Source organism: Lepidochelys kempii, chromosome 6 (assembly GCF_965140265.1).
Source record: "Lepidochelys kempii isolate rLepKem1 chromosome 6, rLepKem1.hap2, whole genome shotgun sequence".
Taxonomy (NCBI): Eukaryota; Metazoa; Chordata; order Testudines; family Cheloniidae; genus Lepidochelys; species Lepidochelys kempii.
The window spans coordinates 66357818-66377922 of NC_133261.1; the positions used below are offsets into that span (position 1 = coordinate 66357818).

Below are 20105 nucleotides of genomic sequence, written 5' to 3' on the forward strand. Positions count from 1 at the left end.
CCGTCCCAGCTGGACTCGACTCCCAGTACTTTGGCCTCGTTGCACAGTGCACCTCCAGCACCAGGCTCTACCCAGCACAGTTTCTCTTTGCTGGTGCCCAAGAAGAAGTCGAAAAAGTGGGACCTGGCACCGAGAAAGAAGGATCAAGGGGCATCGGGTAAAGGACCCTCTTCGGGCTGCTCACCCACCCCGGAGCCACATGGGGATATATCCCCTAGGGGACCTCCTGCTCCCCCCCTCCCTTCCAAGGGATCCACCACCAACTCCAGGGAGCAGAAGGGGACCCATATTCATGGCGGAGTCAACACCTTCCCAGCTCCCAGAGAGCAAAGGGCTCTCCCAGTGCAGCTGGCACCAAGTGCTGCGATGGAATCGGCAAAGGCTCCCTATGAGGGCAAGCCAGCCATGAAAGCCTCCCACAAGGTGAGTGTAAACTGCTGGTCTCCGGAGCTGAGGCAGAGCTCTTTGTTGCTGCGCCCCTGGTCTCGGCATCAGCCCAGGTCACCAGTTCGCTGCTTCAGATCGCTGGCATCGTGCTCCTGGTCTCCACTCTCTCATCAAGACTCACCCAGAGGGAGGCGCCAGTCACCATATGGTCAGCATTGGTCATCCGCCCACCAACCCTATCCATGACGTCAGTCGCAGTCACCTACACCACAAGAACATTCCCCAACATGATGATGATGATGCTCCCCCTATTCCCAGCACAGATCCCTATCTTCAAGGCACCATTCACAATTAGTCCCCAGGTGTAGGCATCAACAGCCCCTCCGTGGTCATCGGAGGAGGGTTCTTCCAGTATGGAGAGGGAGTTCAGCCCCTCGCTGAGACAGCACCACGGCAACTGGGCTCTTGAGGCTGCATCCACCTCCACGATGCCATCCTGGCAGCAGGGCCAGTGGCCAGCCCAGTGGCCCTATTGGAATGCCTGGGGCATGTCGGTTATGCTGATGCCCCCTTCGCACCAATTGTCAGTCGCCACTTCAGACAAGCATTTGGCGGCACTGGGCTTGGTGTGCGAAGCGCAGTCAGATGCCAGGGTGGAAAGGCAGGTGCCCACTCAGAGACCTACCCTCTTCCCCAGGCCTTCCCCCAGTGATGCAGGGAGGAGGGGGAGATGGCGGAGCAATCAGACACCTTGTTTAATGTGCTTTCCTCATTAACCCCTGCCTGTGTCATGCTTCTGGTGCAAGAAGGGGTCCTAAAGATTGCCAAAGCTCTCTGGCAAACCCCATCCTCAATCCCACCCACCTCCAAGAGGGCTGAAAACAAGTATTTTGTCTGAGCCCAGGGGTTTGAATACTTGTACATCCACCCACCGCCGGGTTCATTGGTGGTTTCTGCGGCCAATGAGAGAGACAAGCAAGGGCAATTTAGTTCCACCCCCAACAAGGAGGCGGCCAAGAGACTGACCTTTTTGGAAGGCAAAGTTATTCTATGGCCAGACTTCAGTTCAGGGTCGTGAACCACCATGCTCTTCAATTGACGGGACTCTGTAAATTCAAGGATTCCATGCCCCAGGACGTGGCACAAGAATTTGGGGCCCTTGTTGAGGGCACTACAGCAGCTCAATGTTCCCTCCAAATGGCATGGAACGTGGCTGGTTCGGTTGCCTCAGCAGAGGTCATGAGACGCAGTTCCTGGCTTCAGACCGCAAGCCTGTCTGAGGAGATGCAGTCCTCAATCCAGGATCTCCTGTTTGATGGGTTTGAGCTCTTTGCCGAGCAGACAGATGCGAGGCTGCATGAATTAAAGGACACTCAGGCCACCCTCCGCTCGCTGGTTGCATATGCCGTAAGTCGGCAAGAAAACAGTTCCGGCCACTCCTGCTGCCAAGGTCTTGTCAGTCTCGATGTGGGTCTGCAAGGAGAAGGGATAGGGACAAAGTTTTAGTAATCACTGCCCTTTCTTTTCCCATTCACCTGTGAAACCTGGCATGGCAAAACATCAAAGGGGCCAGAAGCATTCGTTTTGAGGGCACACTTGAGAGCGATGCCCCAGTCAACTGCCTGGATCTGCCACCTCCTTTCCTCAAATGTCTTCATCCCTACTGTTTGGCCTGGTCATGGGTTACCTCAGACCGCTAGAAATTGTGGCACCATGGGTATTTACAAAATGTGTGCCCCTGGTAGCCGCTTACCTGAGGCATCAGAGAGTTCAGGTCTATCCTTAACTGGACAATTGGTTCATCAATGGCAGGTCGCGCCTAGCAGTTTCAATCTGGTGCGTTCCACCTGTCGTAACCTGGGACTGTTAGAAATCGACCCTCATACCAGTGAAACAAATAGAGTTTATAGGGGTGGTCCTCGAGTTCATGCGGACCAGAGCTTTCTTTCCAGAGGCTCGTTTTCAAGCCATGTCGGATGTGATCTCCCATGTAAGGGGCCACCTGCTCAGCACCACCCACGCTTGCCTAAGGTTATTAGGCCACATTGTAGCCTGTACTTGCATGATCTGTCATGCCCAGCTCCATCTCCAGCCACTGCAGGCGTGGCTGACATTGGTTATATCCCCCAACAAGCACGACCTAGACCTCTGGTCAAGGTGCTGGACCACATCCAGTTGTCACTGGCATGGTGGTTGGATCCTGGATGTATGTTGGCAGGAGTTTCCTTCACAGCCCTGGTTTCCAATGCCTCGGACCTGGGCTGGGGAGCCCGCCTGGGCGAGCTCAGCACACAAGGCTGCGGTTTGTGGGTTGACCGCTCCCTCCACATAAATGTCAGGGAGCTCAGAGCGGTTTGCTTGGCCTGTCAGGTTTTTTGGTCCCACTTGAAGGGTAAGGGGGTTCAAGTCCTGGCAGACAACACCACCACAATGTTTTATATCAACAAGCAAGGCAGAGCCAGGTCATCAGCCCTTTGCCAGGAAGCTCTCCAGATCTGGGACTTCTGTGTGTAGCATGTCATTCATCTTATGGCAGTGCACCTCCCTGAGGCCAGGAACATATTAACAGATTGCCTCATCAGAATCTTCTCATCTCGCCAAGAATGGTCACTCCACCCGGAGGTGGTCAGCGTGATCTTCCGAAAATGGGGATCTCCCCAAGTGGACTTGTTCACGACTCGTCAGAACAGGAAATGCCACACATTTTGCTCATTTCGGGGGATCAACAGGGGCTCCTTGTCGGATGCTTTCTTACTCCCATAGTAGGGGGTTCTGACTGGATCTCCTATCCCAGAACCACAGCAGGCTCCTGTACCTGAATCTAGCAGCGCTGCACCTAACAGCTTGGTTGGTGCATGGTTGAATGCAAAAGAGCAGGAGTGCTCAGCCTGTGTCCAGCAGGTCCTACTGGGAAGTAGAAAGCCCTCCACCAAAGCAACCTACCTGGCCAAATGGAAACTGTTCACGTGCTGGGCCTCGACCCAAGGGGTTAGGCCTGAGCAGGCCTTGGTGCAATAGATCCTGAACTACCTTCTGCATCTCAAACTCCAGAGCTTGTCCCTTTCATTGATTTAAGATCCACTTGGCCACCATATCAGCCTTTCACCCTGCATTCCAGGGCAGGTCCGTCTTTGCTCAATACATGATGATCCGGTTCTTGAAAGGTCTGGAGCAACTCGATCCCCATGTCAGAGACCCTGTCCCTCCATGGGACCTGAATCTAGTGCTCACACGGCTCATGAGAGCTCCCTTCAAGCCCTTGGCTTTCTGTTCCCTTCTTCTGCTCTCCTGGAAGATGTCATTCCTGGTGGCGATAACGTCTGCCCAAAGGGTCTCTGAGATTAGGGCACTTACCTCCGGAGATGCCCTATACGGTGTTTTTCGAGGACAAGGTCCAGCTGCCCTGTACCCAGCTTTCCTGCTCAACGTAGTTTTGCAATTTCACATGAGCCAGGACGTATTTATTGCCAAAGCTACATAAGTCTGAAGAGGAGTATAGGTTGCATTCCCTGGACATCAGGAGAGCACTAGCCTTCTACATTGAAAGGACCAAGCCATTCCGTAAGTTGATGCAGCTGTTCATCACAGTGGTGGATACGATGAAAGGTCATCTGGTGACCACCCAGAGGATTTCATCGTGGATGCATTCGGTTTTGCTATGATCAGGTGAAAGTGCCTCCACTGTCAATCATAACTGCCCATTCGACGAAGGCGCAAGCCGCCTCAGTGGCCTTCCATGCCCATGTGTCAATTCTAGGTATCTGCAGATACCTGGTTGTCTATTCATACGTTCATGTCTCACTACGCACTTACCTAGCAAGCCCGAGACAATGCTGGCTTCAGTAGAGCAGTGTTGCAAGCTGCATGACTGTGAACTTGGAGCCCACCTCTAGGGATACTGCTTGTGAGTCACCTAGAATGGAATCGACATGAACAAACACTTGAAGAAAAAATGGTTATTGTTGTTCGTTTGAGATGTGTTGCTCGTGTCCGTTCCATTACCTGTCGTCCTGCTCCTCTGTCAGAGTTGCCAGCAAGAAGGAACTGAGAGGACACAGAACCTGCAGCGTCTGATTAAACCAATGCATGAGGGTGGCACTCCAGAGGGTGGCACAGCCAATCCTACAGATACTGCTAAGGCAAAAATCTCCATCCGCGCACATGAGCACTCGCATGCCTAGAATGGAATGTGCATGAGCAACGCATCTCAAAGAACAACAGTTACGAAAGGTAGATAACATTTTTTTTCTAGCCATCCAAAGAACACCATGAGAAATGAAATATATGATCCCATCATCCATCCTGGGCTGCTATGGATCTGAGGATAGGGCACAGATGCTCTCTCTTCACCCCGAGTTTTGGGAAACTGCAGCCAAGAGCGAAGTCCCCTTGATGATTCTGTAGGTGCACATCAATTCTGATCTGGAAACATTGCCATCTTGTGGTACTAGGGTACATGGTTCACTTTCTATTTCTGTCCCTCTGCCCATATTCTATATGGGGAGCTGCTACATTTGCACAGCTTTCCTAAAGCTATAGGGTTTTTTAGCTCCTTGCAGGAGGCAATAGATTGTAATTAATAAAGATCAAACATTTTCTTGGCATTTTAAAGGGACTACATATCCTGCTTTTTTACTTATGATATTGTATTCCAGGAACTTCTGGGAAATCTGAAATGCCCTAGTTTTTCATTTTATCAGAACCCTCTTTTTTTTTAATAACTACAAAATGTTTTTGTTTATAACTTACTGCTGTGCCAGTGTTTTACCTCAGTGTTTTACCAGGAACAAACAGTCCAGTGGAACGAGAGTTCAGTGTGACGAGCAATGGCTGGAGTGAAAAGAAAACTCAAAGGAGAGTAGACAATATCATAGCTGCTGTTCTGCTCCAAGTCGAAAGCCTTGTGAGACGCAACAAGTTTCACTAAAACTTGTTGGGAACATTGAATTATTGGAAAAAATCCTCTGGTCTGAGAAATAGACATGCAGCTGGAAGCAGCAACACCAGAGTGTACTTTGTAAAATAAAATGTACTACTTGTCTCGTGACTATTACATGACCCCTAAACAAACCAAAACAAAATACCATGAGTTTCTGGTTTTTGATTTTTAAATAAGTTCACCTCTGTTACTGTATTTTTTTAAAAGTAAATGTGAGGAGGAATCGTGTTTCTTAAACAGGACAGGTACTGTGTTGTCTTGTGTTTGGAAAGCATAATTTTGGGTGCAACCATGATGGATTGAATAATTGAAAATTCAGCCTTGGCAGTTAAATGGGGGAAAGTGTTGTGTGAGGTTTTATTTGTAATATCAAGATACTTAATTTTTAGGAAGATCTTTTTATTTATTTCTGTTATTTAATTTATATTTCTATATTTTTATAAAATAAAAACACACAGTTCATAGGCTTGGTTTTTTAGGGTTTGTTTGTTTTTATTTTTCATTTGGGCATTATCCTGAAAATCAAACCAAACTGATCATTAAATGGCTATTTCTGGATAACTCTAAAAGGAAGGCCTCAGTTTTTTGAGAAGAAAAGGAGTACTTGTGGCACCTTAGAGACTAACCAATTTATTTGAGCATAAGCTTTCGTGAGCTACACTTCACGAAAGCTTATGCTCAAATAAATTGGTTAGTCTCTAAGGTGCCACAAGTACTCCTTTTCTTTTTGTGAATTCAGACTAACACGGCTGTTACTCTGAAACCAGTTCTTGAGAAGGAGTCAGTATTTATCAAAAATGTTGTATTTGTGACTGTTTTTTGGGGTTTTTTTTGTTTGTTCTTGAGATAGGCCTAAAACAACCTCCCTGATTAAATCATGCTGAACTTTGCCAAAGTTCAGATCTAGATTTGGATACAAAAGTTGTGGCTCAGATCTATTTCTAGCCCCCCCCTTTTTGATTTCTGAAACTGTTTTTAAAATTGAAATGCAATTCTCGAGTTACTCAGTGGATAAGCATTCATGGTAACATTATAAATAAGCTTATTACCATACTGGCAGTTCATTGTGCCCAGTCCTTTCCTAATCATATAATTTTTTCAGACTGCTGTATGTCGTGTTGACGTCTAAACTGTTATGTTGTTAACTGCTTCAATGGCGTGGTAGAATATCACCTAAAACTTTATAATTTTTTTTAAAGTAGTTGCTGTGGTTTCATGAGTCATATTGAAGCCCAGCACCTTGTTCTGACTTAGTATGAAGGTTGACTTACCTTTCATTAGCCTCATTTTTAAAGGGATAACATCAAGATAAAAATCAAGGGCCAAATTGTCGTCTAATTCCTATGAAGCCAAAAGTGTTATACCAGGAAAGTATTTGCCCTGTATACCTAAAAATTTCCTTACCTCTGTTACCAAGGGTAATACTCAACAATGTTAAAATTAATAGCTGGTTGTAAAACTAAGTTCAAAATTTTTCACAGGGGTTAAAATTGTGGTAGTGAGGAATTAACTGGGATTTTTCTATTTTGACAAAAAAGTAAAAGTGCATCCGTTTGTGTTTTTGGTTTTCCACTGTTCTCCATTTTGAAAGCCAAAATGTTTTGAGGTTTTTTGTTGGAAACACTGGGAAATTTCAAAAGAAGAGTAAATTCCACGAAATTCCATAAATTCCATGAAAATTTCCACATCCCCCATAAAGGGGCCATTTTTGGTTGGGAAAATCTCTAAACCAAAAATGTTATCACTTCATTTCATTTTACTTTTCATCATTGTTGCTGTCTGCGAACTTCTTTCACTTCCCTCAGCTTGGTCAGTAACAGGTCTATTTCACTTTCATTTTCTTGTTTTATTTTCTGGCTCAGCTGTGTGTGTGTGTGTGTGTTTCTGACACTACATGGAAATTTTAAACTTAAATTGAAAGCAAAACCTATTCCTTGGAAGTTCATTGACATTTTTATTCATATTAGGTTAAAGCCTGACCCCAGTGAAGCCAAAAGCAAAATTTCCAATTTGACTTCAATAGGACCAGGATTTCACCTATTGTTTGTTTGTATAGAGCTGGTCAGGAATTTTCCATTAAGGATTTTTGGCAAAATGCAATTTCTGCACAATTGAATGTTGAGAAAATTTCAACTTTTCCAAAACTTTTTGATATTTCTGCCAAGAAAACTGAAACTAAATATGTAAGGTAATGTTTGTAATAAATGTTTTTCATTTCAGTTTGTTGAACTAACTAGAAACATTTCATTTGGATTCAGTTTAACATTAAACTGTTTCTCATTAGTGCCTCATTGCCTCCTGGGAGTTGTTGCTTGATGTCTCTCTCTCTCCTATGGACTGGGCTAGACAGCATCTCCCATGATGCACAACATGGCTCAATCAGACAGGAGATGGTTGCATCATGGGAGTAGTAGTTCAGCCACTCCTGCAAACTTTTTCTTCACCCCATACCATCTCCTATGAAGGAAGCCCAGTACTGAGGCTAGACCTTTTTTTTTTTTTAAGCTGGATAACTTTGGTAACGTTTGTAGTTTTACTTATTAAAAATTACATAAAATCTCATACTTCATGTAACAAGTTGATTCTCTGCAGGGGTCAGGAAGGAATTTCCCCTTCATGTAAGGTATTAAAACAGGACTAGATCCATTGTGGGGGTTTCGACCTTTCTCTGAAGCCTAATATATTGATCACTGTCAGAATACAGGGTGCTGGGCTGGCTGGATCAATAGTCTGAGCTGGTGTGACAAATCTCCTACTCTTAGAATAAGGAAATGATTGGTCTACAGGGAAATAAAATGCATTTGTATATTTACTTAATATAAATGGCTATGCAAAATAGAGGTTGAACTTGACTGTTACTCAGCAGGACACCCTACTAGCACTCTGTTGGTGTCTACCCAGTTAGTTTCCTTTGTTAAAAGCAAAAACACATTTCTAGCCCTTTTAGGTGTAAAGAAGACATTTAGAATGTGCCTCATTGGTATGCTGTTTACCTGAACCTGCCAGGTGAACAGCCAGCATGGAACGACCACTGTAAAGGAGGAATACATTGACCCCATTTTATCACAAGGGCATGCTAACTCTGAAGCCTAATGATGGAAGTGTTAACATTAACTATTTAACTGCTGGTCATTTTAGTAGAAACATCTAGCTATTGTTGGCGTGCAGGCAGAGCTGTGGATTATGGAAGGAGATTGGGTGGAACCCTGCACCCTTCTCTTTGGCCTGATCACTGATGCAAACTCTATTTAAAATACAAAGAATGATTAAAAGATACAGCCAGTGCATAAATGTTAAATGTATTGGGCTAAACCCTGATTCTTTTTTCCTACTTAGCTTTTACTTGGTTTTTATTCAGGCAAAACCATCATTAAATGGGAGCCTTGCCCAGGCCAGATCCCGTGAGCTCCTGAGTACTAGCCGTTACTAGTCTCTTTACTTACTCCTGCAGCATTGGCCATTTCAGCTGAGAATTTGGCCCATGGATATAGCCCTGTTTTATACATTATATGGTAAAAATTGTATGCGTTCTGTGTGTTCAAATGTATTCTAACTACACTTGTTAAACATATAGACAATGCATGAATCAAAGAGGCAAATGAATAGAGGTTCTCCGTTACTGTCTCTCATCTCTCTTTTATTTTCATGGAATTGCACAGATGAAATGAAATTTGAACCACACTTCTTCAGTTTGGGTTCCCTTTCTGATTGATGTACCTAGAAATAAATAATCAGTGCTCTGATGAAAAGGTATTTAAGCTCAAGTCAATTTAAAAAAAGCAGTCTGTAGTCATGAGAATATTGCCTGAATAGTCTTGTTTTCCATCGATTCTGCCCTCACCCCAGCCTCAAATATTCTGTTATGGGCTTTGTAACTGTGAGCTCCCTCCCTTTCCCATAATGTGTCTGGTGTGAGGTCATGCAACAAAGGCTGTGTTGTAAGTTTCTAAAAGCACAACATGCAAGAAATGTACAGGTTTTCACCTCACCCTCACTTTATACAGCACCACAACACACTACAGCAAGACTGAACCAAGGAGTTGAACTGACTGTCCCAATTATTTTCAGTGTAACTCTGTGTTTTTCCCTTTCAGATACTTCTACCACCACCACACATACTATAGTTTAAGGCCATGTAGAGATGGGCCTAGAAAGGGACAACAAATTCAAACACCCCATAACTTTGAGAGGGTGGACCTCAACCTGAGCCCAAAGTTAGCAATCAGTGCCTGTCTGCATAATGTGATTGGCATCTAATCTTTTGTCTCTATGGCCCCTGTGATTTTTGTTTTTTCTTGTGGATTTGATTTTGTTTGATGTAAGCTTTTAAAAGGGAAAGACTTCACCCTTGTTGCCAGAAGGCATCGAAGCATAGTGTATTGGGGAAAGCTAATCTAAGAAGTTTTTTTTCCCCATGTCTTATAATCACGTCGGAGCTAGAGGGCAGCTTGACGTTACCACTGTAAGAAATAAGTTTTCCTATTGACAGACCTTTTCTAACAGCGCTTCAATGAATGGTGATGCCCGGCTCCACGTTGGTAAGTTTCAGAAGATGTTCTTTAAACCAAGAAGATAATTAGAAGGACTTTCGTCCATTAATTCCCAGCTCCCTGGTGTCACAGGATATCAACTGTGTGGGATAGGCCCACCTGATCCTAAAAGATGATCTCTAATCAATGCATCAGGGAGAAGGGGCAAATACCCATAGTTTATATCCGTGTTATGTGTGGGAAATTCTCTCTCAAATCTAAAGGTAGTGATCAGTGCATGTTTACTGTGAACTGTGACATACCACTAGTGTCCAAGTAAACTCTGAAAATGTATTATGTCTTGACTTTCCATCTTTCTGTCTGTCTTTCTTCTCTCTCTTGGACTTGGCCAGGCCATGTACAAATCCCAATTATTCAACAGTACTGGAGAGTAGATAGTATTTACCTCAATAATGGTAGTTTCTTTTCGGTTCTTTTTAACTCTCAATTCAGATGATGGTTCGAAGCCCACGCCCACCATGGAGACCCAGCCGATTTTTGATGGTGAAGGTAAGAGCCTCCCTTTTAAACAAATTTTTCTCTCTCCCTCACATTTGTTGTTCAAACCCTGGCTTTAACCTGCAACGCAGTAACACCCTGAATCTTATAAATTGTCTACAATTCAGAGTGCCCTTGGGACTTGAGGTATTTATCCAAATCCTTTCCCATCCTCCCTTCTTCCCTGGGATCCAGGAATAACACAAGTTGGACGGAACCTTTGGATAACCTCAGAGAGGAAGGCGTCATGGCTAAAAAATGCTCTGAGTCTGAAATGACAGTTTCGTATATTCCGTCCTCCTCCCCTTCACACCCACCCCTCCCCCCAGTATTGGTACAAGGAGTTTTGTAACCTCTGCAAACCACAGCAGCTTCCCCAAAGGGAGGGGAAGACTAAACGGCAGTCTGTGAATGTTGACTTGGAGGGAACATGTTGGGAGGTTTCTTCATTGATTGCTTGCCTTCAGTGATGCACTTTCCATTAAGTAAATGAAGTCTGCGTCCTGGGCCCACCTGATCCATGGTCCGCCAAGGCAGTTTCCTCTTTCAGGTGTGCCGACCCAGTGACTGTTGAGAACTGTTGTGCCTCAGTTCCCTGGAATCCTTCAATTAAAGCGAGACTGCTGTGATCAGTTATAATTTAGATGGGAGCCAAAACCTGAACCTCCACTATGAGCCCCTTTGGATGTCCTGGCCAGGGGAGAGCTGCAGATTTTATGGGTCCCTAAGATTTTAAGATGGAGTTGAAACCAAAAATCAAAGGGATTTGGCAGGTCCAGGTGTTGCCGTCAGTAGCTCCTCCCTTCACCTCACACGAATAGGTGGTCGTGATGGGTTTTGGTTTGGAGGGGTTTTTTACGCTAAAATAAGCGTATTTAATCGCAAGTGACTGCAGTTCCATCATTTGCATGGACCTAGCTTTTATAAAATTCTTTGTATCCGCTTTAAAAAACAAAAAAGATACTTAGGCCAAAATTTTGCATTCCCACATAAATAAACAGAGGAAACAAAACCCTAGTTGTCAGTCTCATGTTTACATACCCCCCCCCCCCCCAAAAGTGTTCCTTCTAGCAGCCATCTGGTATTGTATTAAATTGCTGTTTGTAATAACAGCATGCTGCTGGGCTTTCAGTTTACCCCAAGATAGTGGTGGTGAATGCACAACGGAAGGAATGCACTAAGAAAATGTGGACTTAAGTACAGGAATCATTCCCAAACAGTGCACTGGATTAGTCTGTGGAAGCCTTGTCAGAAGTTTCTTAGATTCTCCTGCCCAGTGTAGACCAGACCTATCTAAGTTAAGCAACTTCAGCTAAGTGAATTACGTAGCTGAAGTCGACCTACTTAAATCTACTCACTGCAGTGTCCTCACTGAGGTGAGTCGACTGCTAACGCTCCCCCATCAACTCCACCTGCGCCTCTTGCTCCGGTGGAGCATCGGAGTCTACGGGAGAGCGCTTGGCTGTCGATTTATCGCATCTGCACTAGACACGATAAATTGACCCCCCCCACTGGATCGATCATTACCCATTGATCCAGCGGGTAATGTAGACAAGCCCTAAGGGAATGGTGAAAGTCTCCAACCCTTGGGTCATTCAGACAAACACTAGAGTGTACGCTGCAGAGACAGTCCTGCCCTGGCCACCAACAGGACATGTAGAGCCTAATAGCTCTTGTGTGCCTCTCTTCTGTGCAAGATATTTTAAAGTCTCTAATATTTGCTCATTCAAAGGACCCATCATTTTGCACTGAGAATGTAGGTGAGACCAAGAGGGAAATGGACCATAGCAAGCTTGTACAGCGTAATGAAGGACCATGCACCAGCTTTGTTTATTTTGTGTGTTACTGTGAATCTTGCAACACATCATGCAATCACTTCTTTCCTCTTGCACCATGCACATCTCGTAACAGGAATGGTCAGATTTTAGGCCTTCTATTAACTAGGGCAGCATTCCTTTTGGCCAAGTGGAGAGGCAGCATGAGACTGGGAACTATCCAAGTTCTGACACTCGAACACTGTGACACCTTGGATATGTCACTTTATCTATATATGTCAGTTTCCCCACTGCTAAAATAGGGATAAGTAAACTTCCTACTGCACTGGGGGTTGTGATGATCACTTCTTTGGTTTGAGACCCTCTAATGGGAGACAACAGAGAAGGCCAAAGCATTGTTCTGTTATCTATTCATTTATGGCTGGAGCTCTCAAAGATGAGAGAGTTAAGTGTACAAATCCTATTGAATTTCGGTAGGATTTGTATGCTTAACTCCTGTAGGCTCTTTTTTGAAAATCTCACCCTCTGGGTACAGAATTAGTAAACAACTCTGGCCCAGTAATGGGATTCTAGTCTTACACCTGTGCTATTGCCATGGAGGCACTGGAGCTTAATGTTGAAGGCCTTGTGGTTGTAGGAGTGGAAGGAAAAGTGGTTAATGTTGCCTTCAGAATCTTTTACTCATGTGACAATCAAAAAGGAAAACTGCTTTGAGCATCACATAGGGTTTGGGGATGTCAGATTGTTAAAATGAAGACTGACTTGATGATCAGAGTTTTAAATACTCTGTTTTCCCCCTGAAATGTTTGTTTTGAAAACAATTTCTTCTTTAGCTAGGAACAAAAAGACCAACCTGGCAGCAAAACCCTGAAGTTAAATTGCTGTTCAATAAACTTTTTTTAAACTAACGTATTTCCACATATCCTTGAAAGGGGAAAAAATTCTTGCTTGAAAGAAATCCCTTAAATGGCATCAATTATCTTTGTTAGGGAAAAGGGAAAAGTCAGCTTTAGATAGTAGGTCTTGGGTTATGATTGAGGCCAGATTTTTCAAATGTGGTTATAAGCCAACGTGCTAGGCTGGTTAGGAAGTCTGGTCATTTATATAAGTGACTGAATGAGAGTAAAGCTTTTTTGAAAAGCAGGCACCAGTTGTGGGACTAGAGCACTCCTTGAAATTTGCCCTTAAATCTGGCACCCGCCCCCCACACACCACACACACACACTCGCTCACTCACTCTCTCCTGTCTCTCTCAAAAAGAATAGCAAACAGGTCAGGGAAGTGTAGCTTCTGACTCTGGGTTGCAGTTCAGCAGCTCCATGACCCTGGATTGAGGTGGAGGTGGAAGTGGGGGGTTGGGGCAGATGACTAAATTGCTCGATTCTCCTTTCACAAGCAAACACTCCTATGGTTGCTGGAGCTGAGAGAGAAAATGTTTGCCCTCCTAACCTTTGTTTGTTTAATTTGTGAATTTGATGCACTTTTTGTATTATTTATTTCTCCTATATAGTTAGTCAGCTTCTTCCTTGTTGAACAGAGCTATATAAATGTCAATAAGCAAACAGAAAAACCCCTGTAACATTTTTTAGAATAAAAAATAAAAACAATCAGGCCTTACTATTTTAAAAAAATATTAGTTTTCAATAGAGGATGCTTTAGTTAGTTTTTTAAAAGTCCCTTTTTGAGACCACTTAAGGTATCAAGTACCCCGCTCAACCTCTATTTGAATATCTCTCTGTTAAGCAACCAGTTTGTATCGACCCTTGAGGGGTTGCATAAGGCAGGGTTTGCTGTATTTTGAACTTGAACAGTATAACATGTTTCATCCACGGATCTCTAAGCACTTTCTGAAAGTTGATATCTGTGTGTTTTGGTTTAGTGCATCAGATACATGTCCTTAATGAGATCTGTTTCTTTAACATGCTTTCTTTTATCTATTTGATTTTGATTTTTTTTAAAAAGGGAATTGACAATTGGAAGTGGGTGATCAATTGCTTTCTGGGGTCTAGGGTAACGTTTACATTCCTGATTTTAAAGTATTTTGCTGAATTTCATGCATCTCTTAGTGGAAAACAAAACATGCAGTACCGCACAACATAGTCCGTACCTCTTCTGAGTCAGGGCTGAAGGGTATGAGGCAGGATACTGTGGGCTAGGGAAAGAAGGAAACAGACGTAATTCATGGAAAGAGTGGAAGAGGTTGTGTGTGCTTGTGGTGGGAGATAATTAAAGGCTCACACTACACAAAATGCACAAAGGAACCCTGGAGGACATGTCAAAACCCAAGAACTAGAATGGACCAGTCAGGACACCTCCACCATGCCTCCCCAACCCCCACTAGTGGAATTAATATGGTTTTGTTAAGTGTTTCTTGTTGTCTTTCAGAAATCACAGCTCCCACACTTTGGATCAAGCACTTGGTCATCAAAGAGTCCAAACTGAACAGCTCTAGTATGAGAAACTCAGGTAACGAATGTTTGCTTTAAAAAAAAAAAATGGCAGTTCACTAAGCAGCCTGATCCTTTTTTCCCAGGACTTCATTTCATTCTTCCTCTTCCAGCGACAATGCTGCGCGCTCTCTCCTATCAACACTGCAGAGTGGGGAAACCCAGGCAACAAATGAGGGATGGTCTCTTCAGTGTGTACCAGATTTATGCTGAGGAGAGTTTGTTCCCTAAAACAGAAACTTTGGATACTGAAGGAAACTTTGGGTTTGTTCACCCGCTGCTTCATACCAGACTGCCAGTCTTCATTCCACTCCAATGCTCTCTCTCATTAACCCTGTTTCATAACTCCATGAACTAACACTTTGCTGAGAGCATCCTTACTGCATTGTGTGTGTGGTTCCCAAGGAACTGAGGTTGTTGCTGTACTTGGGTTCCACTCTAAGTAGATCACCCAAGGCACCTGTAATGATACTTTGGGTAAGTGGGTGACACTGACTCTGAGGTGATTTATCCTTGGTGGGCTTTGCAATAGATGTGAGTTGTAAATGAGTGAAGAGAGAATTATTGCTTTGCATAGAAGGGTGGGAGGAAGTTCCACATGTGAAAGACAGCCCAGAAAAAATAACAATCATGAGAGGAGTGAGCAGGTCACTGGGCTCAGGGAGGTGAGAAGCTCAGGTGGAACAAAGAACAAAAGATGGAATAGGCAGAAATGAGAACAGAGATGTAGGCGGGGTGTGTGATGCTTTCTGGCAGTGATGCATCTGCCCTTCGTGTGAGGAAGCCTTGTGGGTACCTGTGGGTACCACAGGGCTCTCATTGCCACAGGCAACACAAGCATTCCCCTCTCGGCCTACGCAGGCCATGCTGTCCCTCTGCAGGTTAGTGACAGGTACGCTCCAAGCATCCCTCTGGAGCATCCAGCCTCTGATCTACTAGACACTCCACAGAATTCCCAGCTCTGCTATTCACAAAGGAACAGTGCACCTCATCTTACCAGTTTCACCGCTCCACTTAACTCTGAGCATCTGTAAGTGTTTTCACTATAAGCAAATCTAAGTTTATTTAACAAAGATTTAAATAATAGCAGCTAGATAGAAGTATTGGAAGCAATCGAATACATGTAAAATAAAATCATAATGCTCTTTCTAGACCTTCATGCTTAACTAACAAGACATTGTCCTGTCTAATGAAGTTGAGCTCACCCAAAGTCTTCTCCCAGCATTCAGTCAGAATGCTGGCTGTGAGCCTCCCAAGCACACAGACAGCGTGTCCCCTAGGTCAGTGCTACTCAAAGTGGTGGTCTGCAGACCGGTGGTGGTCCGCGACCCATCGGCTGCCGTTTTGCGTGCACATTGGGGAAAAAAAATTTGCTGATCCCTCACATTAGATAGCTTGAGAAGCACTGGCCTAGGTGAAGGATAGTTGGTGTCCCACTACATTCTTCTCATATACCAGCCTAATTCTTTGATCTTAGTCATAAACAGGACATCCTCCCTATTGTGTGTTCCTTCCTGTAGATTTTATGAACTCTTGTCAAAGTCAGCCTTGATTAGCTGTTAGCTCCCTGTTAGCAAATGCATGTACAGTGTAAGACACAATGGTCAGCCGGGGAGATAAGTGTCTACTACCCCCTGCCTGAACAGAGTCTGTCACCTTCAGGTGACCTGCCTTAACTTACATATCTTAAGAACGTAGTTTTAAATCTAGATAATTAACTCTGTAAATATCATCCATACATGTCTCTCCTAATGATTAGGACAACCAGTGCATTAATGACTGTTGGTAGAGACCTTGCATGCCACCCTTTGGCACACTATGTTGGAGACATCAGACCCAGGGGATCCTTGTGTACTCTACCAGTTGGCACCAAGGGGTGTCTGGGTGTGCAGAGATGTGAGAATGGAGAGCTAGAACTTAAGGCAGAGAGTGAGAGATCTGAAGAGGGGAGTGAGATCTGACCCGTGGGTGAAGCTGATGATTTGATCTGCTGAATCTTTTGGGTAGATTAGAGGGAAATGATATGGGAATTGGAAAGACAGACAGGAGGAAGCTGCTAGAAGATGACCAGGATATTGATTTAAAGTTTGACAAATAGCTATCACCATCCACACACTTTCTGTAAAGAGACAAGTAATATACCTGGAACTGTTTCTGTAAACAAACGTGGCCCCCCCCCAAACCCCAGGTAACTTGTGGAGGCAGTTTAAACTAGTTAGTGTCAGTCTCTTGCTTTTATTCCTAGTTTAGCCTAGGACTCTGATCTTCAGTAATTCACTTAACCTCTCTCTGCCTTCTTCCAATCACAAAGTGAAGGTGATACGGAGCTAAATGGCAGAAATAAAGTAGACTTAATTAGCCAATGTAGATAAACTAAGATAGAACCTTCATGACCTCCAGATTGAATTACAGCAGCATGGTCAACATGGAATTACCCTAGAAGGCCACCCAGAAACTTCAGCCACTGTAGAAGTGTTGGCCAGCTGGCTTAGTGGTGTTTCAAATGCAGAGCAAACCACACCTGTGCTCCATGAACTTTACTGGCTACCGATTTATTTCTGATGTCATCCAAAGTGGTGGTTTTTTCTCTGTAAAGCCTTATATGATTTTGGTCCTGGCTATCTTAGCAACCACCTGTATCCTTATGCAACACTCCTGGTAGCTGAGATTCAAATGAGAGACTCTTGCTTACAGTTCCCAGATCTGAATTTGGGGGGGTGGGGTGAAAAATGGGTATCCTCAGTAGGGAAGAGGAGGGTCTTTGACTCTAGAATTTGCTTACCACTCTTGCTTGGCCCTATAGATCTTTTGACCTACCCAGCGTGCTGCAAGCACTATTTATACAACCTTTCCCTCAGGAAACTGCCTTATGTTAGAAGGAGTGTTGCTTGAGAAGGAGTTCCTTTTGTGAGCTTACGCTTGGTCCATTTTGTTCTTAATTAGTGATTTTTTTAATGACTGTAAATGGGCCCAGAGATTGTAATGGGCACACATTACTAATCCAAAAATAAACTCTCAGCTGGAGAATTTCAAATGAGTACAAAAAAGACAACTATCACAGCAAGGCAAAAAGAGCTGTTAAAAAATCTCATTGAGCATAATTGATTGCCCCCATATGATGTACTTGCAATAATACCTTGTAACTGATGTAAGAGGGGAAAGCTGCTAATTCTAGGCTCTGTTTTTCACACTGTGCCACACAAACCTGCAGTCATCTCTGTTCACTACAATGAATTACTGACATTGGTAAAGGCCGGATCATGAAAGCAGTTATGGAACAGCTGACACATTTCACACACCACTCTCAGCTCCCTTCCCCCTCCCTTCCTACTGTTTTTTATGGTGTTTTTTATTCTGGATTTTTGTCACACACACTGAAGGATAATCCAGTATGCATCTGGAAGCTATGGAAGGAAAGCACTATATATGAGCGAAGTCTTAATAAGGAACTCTTCTGAACAGATGATGATGATGATGGTTAATTACTTACGTGTTTTGGATGCCCAGGATGAGATACTTATGTGTCTTAAATTGGGCATCCAAAATTAGTGGATGCTTTTGATAACTTTAGCTTAGGGCAGTTTTACATCTTATTGCACAGTGTTTTCGTTTTCTCTCATTGTATTTTTGTTTTTAACAGGTTAAGGTAAGTTTTGTTGCCAGTTTTTCCTGCATTGGCTTGGCTGTATTGCTTCTGAGCCAAAAGCTCCTCAGATTAAGACAACATAAGAATTTACCTATCTTCTTGCTGTATTTTAATGGACTCATTGAAGTTAGAGGTGGAGAAGGTCTACTAAGTCACCTGCTCCCCAGGCCAGGGAATATTTCTTCTCTACAGTATGTAATGTTTCTGTTGGAGTTTAAATGCCTCCAGCAATAAAGCTTCCGCCACTTCCCGTGGGAGACTCTTCCATTCTCTGGCTACATCTACACTACGAGCAAGGGGTGTGGTTCCCAGCTTAGGTCGACATGCTTGGGTTAGTTGACATCTGAACTCGTACACTAACAGTACTGTAACTGGGTGGCTCAGGTGGCGGCGGCAGCAGCAGCAGCACGGGCTAGCCACCCCACTGGTGTGGGCCCACAGGGTTCAGGTAGGTTTGTACCTGGGGCAGCAAACCTCTGCTTCTGCTGCTGCCCGTGCTACTGTGTCGGTCTTATTTTTCGCATGCTCATGTAACCTATGCCTGCTGGGTTTGGTGCTCTGTCTCCCTCTAGTGGCACATAGACCACTTGGAGATTAATGAGTCTGCTTCAGCCTTAGCTAAGAGGCATTTGGCTTTTAGCTCATGCATTAGAGGCTCATATGTTAAGTTTCAGAGCTCCCAGGTTCGATCCCACCTGCCGACGACCAGGGTTCTTTGGTGTTACACCATCTCAGATGAGAGCTAGCATGAATGTCTAAGTGAGCTGGTTTCAGCATAGCAGCCGTGTTAGTCTGTATTTGCAAAAAGAAAAGGAGGACTTGTGGCACCTTAGAGACTAACAAATAGTGAGCTGTAGCTCACAAAAGCTTATGCTCAAATAAATTTGTTAGTCTCTAAGGTGCTACAAGTACTCCTTTTCTTTTTAAGTGAGCTGGGAATCACACCCCTGGCTTGTAGGTAGACATGGCTTCTAATAGAACTCACCCTCCGGATGTTTCTCCGATATCTAGCCTAAATTTCTTATCTCTGTTTCTTCTTATTGCTCCAGGTTCTCCCTTGTTGTACCAGCCTAAGTCAGCCTTTCATTCCTTCACGTTCTTCAAATGCCTCTACATAGTTCTCATGTCCCCCATAATAATCATTTAGCCACATGTTCAGTAGTGAACCGGGTTCAAGTAAAAATCAGTTTCACAGGAGGTAAGTGTCATTGTATTGGCATTGGACATCCCGGAAATGTAGCATTGTGGCCACATTCATCATGGTAGGAACATAGGAATTGTCATGTCATGTCAGATCAGATAAGTGGTCTGTATAGTGGTGTCCTTTCTCTGGCTGGCCAACGTCAGATGCTTCAGAGGAAGCTGTTAGAATCTTCAATAACTTGCTGACTTTCTTTTTAACTCCCATCAGTTGGTGACTGTGATACAATGTAAATAAAATATACAAATGAAAGGATCATGCTGGGGGATGAACTGCGAAGCTGGGAACTCATAAAAGCAATAGAAACTCAGTTAATGCTTTCCCCATTACAAACAAATTCCAAACAAAACCACCTTCATTAGCATCTTCCCACTTTCTGACTTGGTTACAAATCTCCAGATGCAGTAGTCTGGCCTCAAGTCTTGTTCTGCTTCTGGACCTGTAACTGAGTAGTTGACAGCCACCTTTTTTCTGCTTCCCTCACCTTCCTCATATACTACATATCATAATACTTTCATATAATGTGTAGCACTTTACAGTAATAACTAGCTAATCCTCCCGCTACAGAAACCAAGTGAAGTAGGTATTACCCCACTTCTACAGAAGTGGAAACCTAGGTACAGAAAGATAAGTGTGTGGCCAGAGGTAAAATAAAGAGTCAGTGGCTGAATTAGGGTTAGGAT

The 20105-nt window shown here is 43.9% G+C and overlaps 1 protein-coding gene across 9 annotated transcripts in view; it reads left to right on the forward strand.

Annotated features, from left to right (window-relative positions):
- SMOC1 (SPARC related modular calcium binding 1) overlaps positions 1–20105 on the forward strand; it is a 181585-nt gene that overhangs the window by 115201 nt on the left and 46279 nt on the right. For 7 of the 9 annotated variants that reach the window (XR_012159431.1, XM_073348486.1, XM_073348487.1 and 4 more), the window contains exons 6-7: positions 10276–10365; positions 14514–14594. The exons of 1 other annotated variant lie outside the window; for it this stretch is intronic. Coding sequence is in view for 7 of the 8 variants with exons in the window: in XM_073348486.1 (XP_073204587.1) it covers positions 10276–10365; positions 14514–14594 (171 nt within the window). In the remaining variant the exon portion in view is untranslated. The remainder of the gene's footprint in view (positions 1–10275; positions 10366–14513; positions 14595–20105) is intronic. One more of the 9 variants, XM_073348483.1, reaches the window with a different exon arrangement.